At 33.9% G+C, this 9,878-nt stretch overlaps 2 protein-coding genes across 2 annotated transcripts; one reads left to right on the top strand and one right to left on the bottom strand.

The window, feature by feature from the left end:
- The first annotated feature begins 889 nt into the window (after positions 1-889).
- LOC107889473 (PRA1 family protein F3) lies at positions 890-2,697 on the top strand. Its single transcript, XM_016813913.2, has one exon. The coding sequence runs from the start codon at positions 1,088-1,090 to the stop codon at positions 1,649-1,651; it is 564 nt and encodes a 187-aa protein (XP_016669402.1). The 5' UTR covers positions 890-1,087; the 3' UTR covers positions 1,652-2,697.
- A 2,413-nt stretch (positions 2,698-5,110) lies between these two features.
- LOC107889479 (E3 ubiquitin protein ligase DRIP2) lies at positions 5,111-9,436 on the bottom strand. The gene is made up of 7 exons (XM_016813922.2): positions 8,866-9,436; positions 7,984-8,083; positions 7,098-7,431; positions 6,525-7,003; positions 6,310-6,360; positions 6,051-6,123; positions 5,111-5,502 (listed from the first exon to the last, which is right to left on the bottom strand). The coding sequence occupies exons 1-7, from the start codon at positions 9,026-9,028 to the stop codon at positions 5,329-5,331; spliced, it is 1,374 nt and encodes a 457-aa protein (XP_016669411.2). The 5' UTR covers positions 9,029-9,436; the 3' UTR covers positions 5,111-5,328.
- Positions 9,437-9,878: the final 442 nt, after the last annotated feature.

Below are 9,878 nucleotides of genomic sequence, written 5' to 3'. Positions count from 1 at the left end.
CTTGACACTTGCGAGTATAAAGTTAATTTATTCCAATGTGGTGATGAAAACTTGTTAGTATAATACAATTAAAAGAACTAGTGTCTGAGGTAATCTTAAAAGATAGTAAAATAATTGGTTAAAATATACTATATATAGTTCATGTACTTATAAACAATTTTAGATTAGTCCTTGTATTGTGAAAGTTAAAAATTCAGTCCTTTTACTTTTTTTTAATTTAAAAATTTTAGTTCAATTATTGTCGTTGTTGGTAGTTTTTATAAAAAATTGTCAATTTGTCATGTTTTTCTGTCAATCATATCATATGTCACATTATATGAGAACAAATTAATCAAAATTTAAAGTACTTATGATTTTAATGACTGAAATTTTCTAATTAAAAATACGACTTTATTTTTAATTTTTTAGTACAAGAGCTAAATCTAATATTTTATCAAAGTAATAACATGTTTTAACAAAAAAAAAATTAAGTATCCAATAAAAAATTCCAAAAAAAATTATAATTTTAAAAATTATGTTCCATTATTTTTCACAAAGAGTCTTATATGTAAATAAATTATACCTAAAGCTATTAAATTTATAATAATTTTATAATTTTAGTCACTCAACTTTAAAAGAGTATAAAATTGTCGTTGAATTACTAAAAAAATTTTTATTTAAGTTAATGAACAGTTAAAATCATCCTTATATAGCATTTTTATTTACATCATTGATTTTAATCGAAAACCCTCATTTTACTCTTCTTATATAATTTAACTTTTTTTCATAAAATATATTTAAACATCAAAACTTTGAAAATTAAAATGTTGAATCCCTTTGTGACATTAAATTATGTTGTTATATTTATTAATAAGTATAATATAAGGGCAAAAAAGTTATGAATAGTTGAGCCACATTCATCGGTGTTGACACTAAATTAAAACCCTTGAGCTTTCTTCCTTTTCTATATTTTCTTCACAAAAGAAAAAATGAATCCCAAAAGATCCAATCTTTAGGGTTTCATATCTCAAGCTCTATTTACTTTCTTTTCCCAAATCTTTCGAGGTCCAATTTTTTCTTTCTTCAAACAGAAAGTCCATATCCAAAAATGCCATCAACATCCACCACTTACGGTACCATCACCTCCAACCCAACTACCTTTCCCTCACATGCCAAACACACGCGCCGCCCGTGGCCAGAGCTATTCTCCCTCTCCTCTTTCTGCCTCCCTATCTCTGCCGGCGATGCCAAGGCACGAATAAAGATCAACCTCTCCTACTTTCGCGTGAACTACGTAATTATAGCGCTAACGATCCTCTTCTTAACTCTCCTTTGGCACCCTACTTCAATGATAGTTTTTCTGATAACTTTCATTTTCTGGTGGTTCCTGTACCTCTTTAATGACAACCCAGTTGTTATTTTCAACAGAACGGTGGATGAAAATGTTGTTTTGGGGGTTTTGAGTTTTGCTACTGTGATTTTATTGGTTTTGACTCATGTGGGTATTAACGTTTTAGTGGGGTTGATTATTGGGGTGGTTGTTGTTGGTGTTCATGCTGCCTTTAGAGGAACTGAAGATTTGGGTTTTCCCGGTGAAGAGGAGGAAAACGGGTTGCATTCTGTTGTTGGAAGTCAGCCTTTGAGGCCCACTTCTGGATATAATAGGATTTGATTTATTTTCGTGTTGAATTTTGCGGATGTCGTGTTATGAGGGTTGATTTGAAGTTTGGTTTTGTTGCTATTTAATTGTGGAATTGGAATGGAGGAATTGCTTGTTTCATTTTTGTTACATGGTCCTTCTAGTTGTTAGGATTTTGTTTGAGGTCTGGCCTGTGGTGAGGTGTTATTAGTTTAATCTTTGAAGTGGATGGTATTTGAGTCCTTGCTTGTTTCATTCATGAATTCATCAGTGCTGTTGTTTGAAATTGAACTAGAGCTGATATAATGCTGGTTCAGGTTTGAATTGTTGTGGAATTTGTTGGTTTTTTGGGGCTTTGCTTTGAACTGTGTTCATGGGGCTAATAGTGTGTTTTGGTCCCGGTGCTGTTTGGTTTAAGATTGTGGATGTAGGATGGGAGGCCTTCTTGTAATCCTTTTAGTGGTTAGTGCTTGAGGAATGAATTGTTTCATTCATGAAATGATCCCCTTGATCGTTCATCATTTGGAATTTCCACTGTTATTAGGAGAAGAAAGTTGGGTTTTTGGCTCTTGGTTGAAAGTGGATATAATAAGTTGTTTTATATTCCTCATTGGTTGAAGCTCGAAAGTGGTGAGATCTTGCAGCATAATTGTTCACGTAATCTGGCAATATAGGAGAAAATGTGGCTGCTAGTTTGATGATAATGTTGATGGGATTTTATGTTTTGGTAAATTAACATGATTTTTAAAATAAATTTCGTGGCTGTGGATAGGGATGATGGTGGTGCAGCGTTGCAAAGGCTGACAAGTATGACACTGAGATTTTCTATTTGCAGTTTTGGCATGGGAGCTTAGGGTGATTAGTTTGTTAGCATATTGAACTGATCCGGGAAGTAACTTTGTTTTAGGCACTCAAGTGTAATCACTAATTTGTTGGCTTCTGCTGTAGCCCAATCGGAATGAATCTAATGATCAATCAACTTTCTTTCCCTGCAAAACTGGTGTCTTAAAGCATGTCTCACAATGGTTGTTTGATAACCTTGACATTGGCAGGTTATGCTAGTAGTTTGATTCTGCATATAAGATTTGGCTGTTTTACAATTTGCATTCATTGTGGTGTAATAATAGATAAAGGTTCTAAAGCCTAATGGGGCTATTATGATCCATTAGTGGAGCGAATGCTAACCATTAGAACCCGTTAGATGGTTGTAGGATTGGTGGGTTCCTGCCATTTTACTGTAGTTGTCAACCAGCGGTTTGTTATGGTTTGCTTTCTGGTACAGTTGTCTCCTTGCGCTGACCTCTTAATAGTTTAGGAGGGTGCTAGATTTGCAATAACTCGTTTAGAATAGCTTTCATCTCTTTAAGCATCCATTTTCATTTTCATTTGACATATTCTAGGTTGCCTTAAGAATACTAATACCTACTCAATGATTACGTGTATTACATGAGTCCTTTTTTGCAAGAAATGATCATTAGAGCTAGTGTTATTTTGGTTATATGAAAGTTTGTTTTTTCTACTACTGCATCATGCATTATATGTATGTTAAGTAAGCTCCACTAGTAGATTTCTTTATGAATTGGAGGCTCCAAATTATTTTATCCATTTTTACATTATTTTCTAGACATATATCCTTATCATGTCTAGCATATTGTTGGCATATTTCTAGTTAACAAGCCATGCCCGGTTCAGTTCATTGCCAACAAAAGGAGCTAAAAGGATCGTAGTTAGCTTTGCTATTACACTGAAATTGTTGTGGCCTATAGAAGAAGCAAAACTACAATGCTGAGCATTATCCAAGTTATTTTCTTTCAATTTAGGGGAGAAAAAAAGCCTAATTGAACCCATAAACTTTCAAGGTAAGGAAAATAGTAAGAACTACAGTCCATATTTACCCTAAAATTGAAACAAAACAAATAAAAAAGGCAAAAACAGTCCTACGCTAGTAATCGTTCTAGATTGTTGGTGTCCTTGAACTTCCCATACAGGGTCTTCTTCAACTCGGTCATTTTGTGCGGGTACCGAGTGTTTCTCCTCCTCGAGTTGCTGGTGGTCGCTTGCTTCATGTCTTGTATCCTGGTCTCTACATGGGCACATGTGCAAAGACTTCTTCTATTTGAAACCGTACTACTACTTCCTCATCGGTTAGAATCGAATCATTAGTCACATCCTTCAGGTTATCATTTGGCATTTTGAAGGCGAAGAAAACGAAAAACAGCAAACGTTTATTGATGGTAGAACATTTTCTAAAATGGAAAATCGAGATAACATTTGCACTTCAGTCAAATGCAACAAAAATGTAACTACGAAAATATTAAAAAGGAAAATTATTATTATTATTATTATTTATATTCTTCATGTTGGTTTCACGGATCATGTTTAAAGTTCCTCTCATCAAAATTTGAACTTCTACCTCTCTTGATACCCAACATTTGTTGGTTAAAAGGGTAATTACTTATAACACTCAAAACACTTTTGATTTAAAGACATTTTGTAATCACATTATTATGTTTAATTTAACATTACATTGAGCCGATAATATGATATTATTAACAATGTTAAGATTGGGTAATAAAGAAGTAATTTCAATACAAATAATATAGAAATAATTGTAATACCACTTATTTATCCATGGACCTGCATGGCCAGATTGGACCAAGAATTTTTATTTCACGGACAGATTTAGTACTAAATACAAAGTGGGGTGATAAGATTTTGTTTTTTCTATCGCGAAAATCTATTGTTTAATGTTGTGTTGATCTTCCCAAGTAACCTCTCCGTCTGAGATCCTCCACTACCCTTCAAACCATTTTTCATTTCAAATTGAAAAGATGTAATAAAGAACAGAAGCAGCTTCATAGGCCCAAACTATTTGTTCTTTTCGGTTTTGGGTCCTCTTGGCCTTTCCGGCCTATATATTCCTGGGCTTGCCCTTAAACAACATCTCTGCCCTTTTTTCAATTAAAGAAATATTTTTTTACGGGGTAATATTAATTCTTTTATTTACTTAGTTAGGACACATTATACCAGTATAAAGAGGATATAATTTCTAACGTAGATCATAAAACGGACATAAAAAATGCAAAAAAATTATTTATTTATTTATTTTACAACATCAATTTTCAAAATTAATTATTTTTTATTTATTTTCAACTATATTTTTTATATAATATATAATAATTAAAAAATAATTATAGATAATTTATTTTTATAAATAATTTAAACAGATTGACTTTAAGTAAATTGCATTCTTAATAGGCATAAGTATTACAATTATAGGTGAATTTTGATGCAGGGTGAAATATTTACATCAACTTTTATTTTACATAATTTTATACATAAATATTTTATTTACTTCAAATTTATTTATATCTTTAAATGAACTTTGAAGGGTTTCAATTGGTTATTTCAAGAAAAATTAGATAATTCACTTTTTAAATGGATAGGAGCGAATGCTGTTTAGTGCAAGGAGAGCAAACCAAAGCCAGTTTGTAAAACACAAAAAATTCAACGATTTTATTTTTATGGGCTTGTTTTAGGTTTTGCTGAAGAATGAAATAAAAACAAATTCACCATGCATGACAACATACATGACAAGTGAAACTACTTAAAACTATGATTATCCTAAGAATACATATATGTTTAGATGACTGGAATTCCAAATGATTCAAAGGAAGCATGAAAAATATAAACCAGACTAAATGGATGTCTCAAGGAGCTTGGACTTTTCGGCAATACGACAGAACCATAACAAAGTCCTTTGCTGATGAGCCAACGCATGCTGGGACCTTTTTCGCTGTTGACGCAGTTCGAAACCACAGATCTACCAAGTTGTGAAGTTGTAATGATGGTAGGACCGGCTGACCTCGACACATAATCTCCACCTACAAAATTGCATTCAAGTCGTAATGAAGATAAATTGCCAGTAAATATGAATTCCTTCTTTTGCATTAAAACTAATGTAATAATCTCGAAGATGGTACTGCATTATTTGTCTGAAAACACAGGCGGGTTAAAAGAGTTGTGTTAATGTCATCAAAACATGCTTATACCATTAACTGTTTATACAAATCCAGTTTAAAACTTCGGAAAAGAGATAATAAAAGGTAAGGAGCAATGCAATAAATAAGAATAAACATGGATATAATGAACCAAGGGTCAAAGAGTCTTCTGGAACTAGGGCTGAAACCTGCTACCCAACAAGATGCAATTCCAAAACCAAGGAATTAAAAACTGAAGTGTTACCGATGGTTTGCTTCTACTTTCATTTCAGCATTCAGTTTCAGAAAAAAAGAAAAGAAAAATGGCACACCTGAAGCAACATGATAACATAAAATTATAGCAAAATAGCATCTCTACTTTAGCATGATGCAAAATTTAGGCACCCTGAGCTTTCAGGTGAGAGCAGAAAACTTAGTAAAGGTGATCTCACCTCAGCTTCACTTGAAAGATCGAGTTTCTTTACAAGGTACTTCTGGATGAACGAGACAGGCATTTTACCATCCCTGTTACCATAAGAAAACAAGTCAATTATATGGGCGCAATATCGCAATTCTATAATACAAGAATTAGTATTGCTGTTAAGAGTTGTGATAATAAACATAAAGTATAAAAATATACCACAAGCTCTATAGAAGTAAATGAGGGAAAAGGACAGATTTCTAAGTGGCTAATATGAACAAACTACTCACTTGATCCTCAAGTAGCATGCAGAAATCTGTGGAAGGGAAGTATGTCCTATCCTGAAACCATTTTATAAAATCGGGTAGCGAATTGAAGATATTCAAGTTGAATGTCCTTAATGGACAATGCAATATGTCATTCAAAACTATCTCAAGCAAGCACGGAACATGTTGAAAAAGACAAATCATGAGTAAGTGTATATATTGTGTAAACAGTATCTTACTGGCCTTCACAAGCAACCAACGAGAACCAAATTGGATTGTTTTTTCTATTCCACTTAGATCCCAATGCGTCTAGCATGATTCTATTGGAGGCAGCTACTTTCTTTTGTGCTTCTGCATGCAACCTTCTACGCTTAACAGGCCTTTTAATCAAATTTGTACCGTTCTCTTCCTCCAGGATTACTGAATTGTTCCGATGTTCCTTACTTTTAGACTTATGAATACTCAATTTGCCATCAGGAACAGTGGGGGATTGAGGGCTAGGTTTTGCTTCAGGTGCATGTGAGCAACTATCAGGGCCATTATGTTGCTCAGTCATGGAAGCTGTTGATCCCTGTGAATTTAACTTTGATGACTTTCTGTTAGCGGCTTCAACAAGACAGTTTAAGGGTGTCCATAGGTCTGCTTTGCCTTCCATCACTTCAACATCATCTGTATCTTCATTAGGCCTGTGTTCGCTAGAAGATTGTGCCATGGAATCCTGCATGGATTGTTGAAGATGGACACAGTTTCAAAAACTAAGTTTGAAGTTAAAGTAACATAATCGTAAAGAATCTTTCTCCAGCCTCCTTTACCTGCCTTTTACTTTGACTAATTTTGTGAAAGGAATCAGGTGAGCTTGAGCCTGAGGGATGATCTTCTGCGGAGTCTTCTTTCTTAAGGGACTCTTCAACAGAGAAACTACATCCTCGAAAAGCAGCAATTCTTTTTCGTGTAGTAGCTTTGGTTCTCCTTCCAGTCAAACCACGCTGCATTGGCACTTTGGGAGTATTGACCACCAATGATGATAGTGATCTTTCCTTTCTTTTCACTGGAGGTGAAGCTGCAGGCATAACTTCAGGAGCACTTATCTTTCTTCTTTTGTAAGGGAAAATTTTGGCCCTTACATCTTGTAAATTGTGGTCTGGTCTGCATATAGTTATAGGAAAATCTAATTCTATGCGAGCTTATGTCAACATAAAACTTCATAATGAACATACTGACTATAAGTTTTTATATACACACATGCTTTGAAGATTTGGATAGCATCACATAAACAGAGTGCATCTAACTAGCATATATGTTGGAAAGCAATAAGCTAAACAAATCAAAAGTTAGCAACATCCGATGACACACATTGACTTATAAAAAGCCCCGAGAAGCAAAAGAGCAACACAAGACGTAACACAATGCATAAGAACTGTCATTTGCATCGTTGAAGTTGGCATAACAGCACAGTTATACAGTTTCCATGCCTGGACAGTGGTACAAAGAAAAATTAAAGTACGGTACGAGAGAATCTATTCCAGCTGTAATTCTGAAAAGTTAGCCAAATTTGGCTTCAGCATTGTGTTGTTGACAACATTGTGATTGACTGATATCTAGCATCACTTAGTGGGACTGGACTAGAACTTCCGAATATATTTGAAAAAGGTCTATGACACAAAATTTATATATTTCTGAATAGACATAACCAATCACCTGAGTTTGTCAACTGGAAGACAGCCGAGCTCAATGTCACAAACAGGACAACAATCCATCCCCTCATCAGAGAGCTTCTCATATATGCACTTCCTACAAACTGAAGTGATTTCAAGATTCAGTGCATCAAAGTAAGCCACTGAAATGTGAGGGACCATAAAAGCATACATAAAAAATTCCAAGAAAACATGGTAGCAATTTTAACTTGGCAGTTCATACATCAAATGAATCAACAAGTACAATACAAAAGCCGTTACATGAGTGAAAAAGGAAGGGAAACAATAAATCAGTATATTTCTTATAAAACTACATATTCTTCAACAAGAATTCATCACCCTTCAAAATATCCAGTAAGCACATGATGATACACTAACACCCTATGCACAATGCCATTGTAAAATAAGTGAGACCAAGTCTCGCATAACCATAGAAGGGCAGAATAGGCCACCTAATGATCCTATACATAAAAAGAGGTAAAACCAGAACAACCAGAACGCAAAAAAAAAAAAAAGGGATAAAATCCCATAAAAATAAGTTAAAAACCCATCATATGGCCATGACATCAAAAGAATTACAAATCGGATTACAATAAGACCAAAAATTTGGCATTCAATAGATATCGTCGTATACAATGCATCTGAAACGTACAGTTTTAAAGAAAATGTAAGACGATAGGGAAAGACATATCTCAACACAGCAAAATAACAACACAACTAATCAAATAAATTGCAAAAATAAGTGAACACCTGATGAAAATAATCCAAAACAAAAATTATCATCCAAAGACAACAAGAAAAAAAGAAAAAGAAAAAACCCAGATCAGCAATTATCAAGCGGAAAAAAAACATTAAAAAAGTAACATCAAAGAAAAGAGAAACTAACACGTATGGAGACACAAGGAAATAGTTGTAGCTTCCTTTAAAAGCTTATTACAAAGAGGGCATGTCATGCATGACTCTAAAGTTTCCCTCTTCACTTTGACAACACGATGATGACCAGCCATCTTTTTCTCTCCTTCAAATTTCTCTTTTTTTCCCTTTGACATTCAAAGGCTAAAACTGGGTCGATAAAGAAGGGAATTCATCACCGAACAATGGGTAATTCCTAAAAACAATGGAAGATTGAAGTTTGGTTTGGGTTCTGACAAGTGTGTTTTGGTTCCTTGTATTGGTGTCAAAAGAGAGAGAGAGAGAGGCTTCTTTATTGTTACATGAAGATATCGTGACAGAGATCTAAACTGAGAACAGATGTGAAGGAAATGGCGAGTTAGGGAGGTGAAATTTACAACATAACTACGTGAGATTTGGTTGGATTTTTGGACACAAAACAGAGATATAGAAGAGAAAAACAGCGGCTTTTTAAAAGTCTTTCTTAGTCATGGGGTGGTTTGAGTTTTATTTTGTTTTCTTGGGTTTTCCAGTTCTCTAAAATCGATTAAAAATATAGTTTTTTTTCCTCTAGTTTTCGGGAGTTGTGAAGTACTAGTAGGTCTTCCTTCGATTCCTACAGTTACAAAAGGTCTTATTCTGAAATTTATCCCTTTAACTCTATAAAAATTGACAAGTTAGTCCCTAACTTTTATTAGTTAGAATTTGATGTTCATATTTTGCGAAAATTGAAAAGTTAAGTTAAATGGTAGATTTTACACGAACTAACTGAACCCGATTTATAATGTAGTAAATTACGTATTACAAATCGAGGGAGGAGATGACAACAACATAATTTAAACCCTAATCTTTGAAATGGATTAACAATATCACATCTATTTAAATTAAGTTGTGAAAAACATTAAAAAAAAAAAGATATCAAATCTAGACTAGTAAGAGACTGTCTTTTTACTTTCCCCCTTACTATTTTTGATGCTTTGCCTGAGCTTCTCTACTCTAGACCCTTTA

The sequence above is a fragment of the Gossypium hirsutum genome, chromosome A11 (genome assembly GCF_007990345.1).
Source record: "Gossypium hirsutum isolate 1008001.06 chromosome A11, Gossypium_hirsutum_v2.1, whole genome shotgun sequence".
Lineage (NCBI taxonomy): Eukaryota > Viridiplantae > Streptophyta > Magnoliopsida > Malvales > Malvaceae > Gossypium > Gossypium hirsutum.
This window is presented reverse-complemented; position numbering and strand designations above follow the sequence as displayed.

What these genes read in the sequence shown, in the direction of transcription:
- LOC107889473 (XM_016813913.2), top strand. Translation starts at nt 1,088, where the DNA reads ATGCCATCAACATCCACCACTTACGGTACCATCACCTCCAACCCAACT.
- LOC107889479 (XM_016813922.2), bottom strand. Translation starts at nt 9,028, where the DNA reads ATGTCAAAGGGAAAAAAAGAGAAATTTGAAGGAGAGAAAAAGATGGCT. An exon ending in CTTCCAGTTGACAAACTCAG is followed by an intron (nt 7,432 to 7,983) that starts GTGATTGGTTAT and finishes AACTATATGCAG; the next exon opens with ACCAGACCACAATTTACAAG. An exon ending in TTGGTTGCTTGTGAAGGCCA is followed by an intron (nt 6,361 to 6,524) that starts GTAAGATACTGT and finishes AAATGGTTTCAG; the next exon opens with GATAGGACATACTTCCCTTC.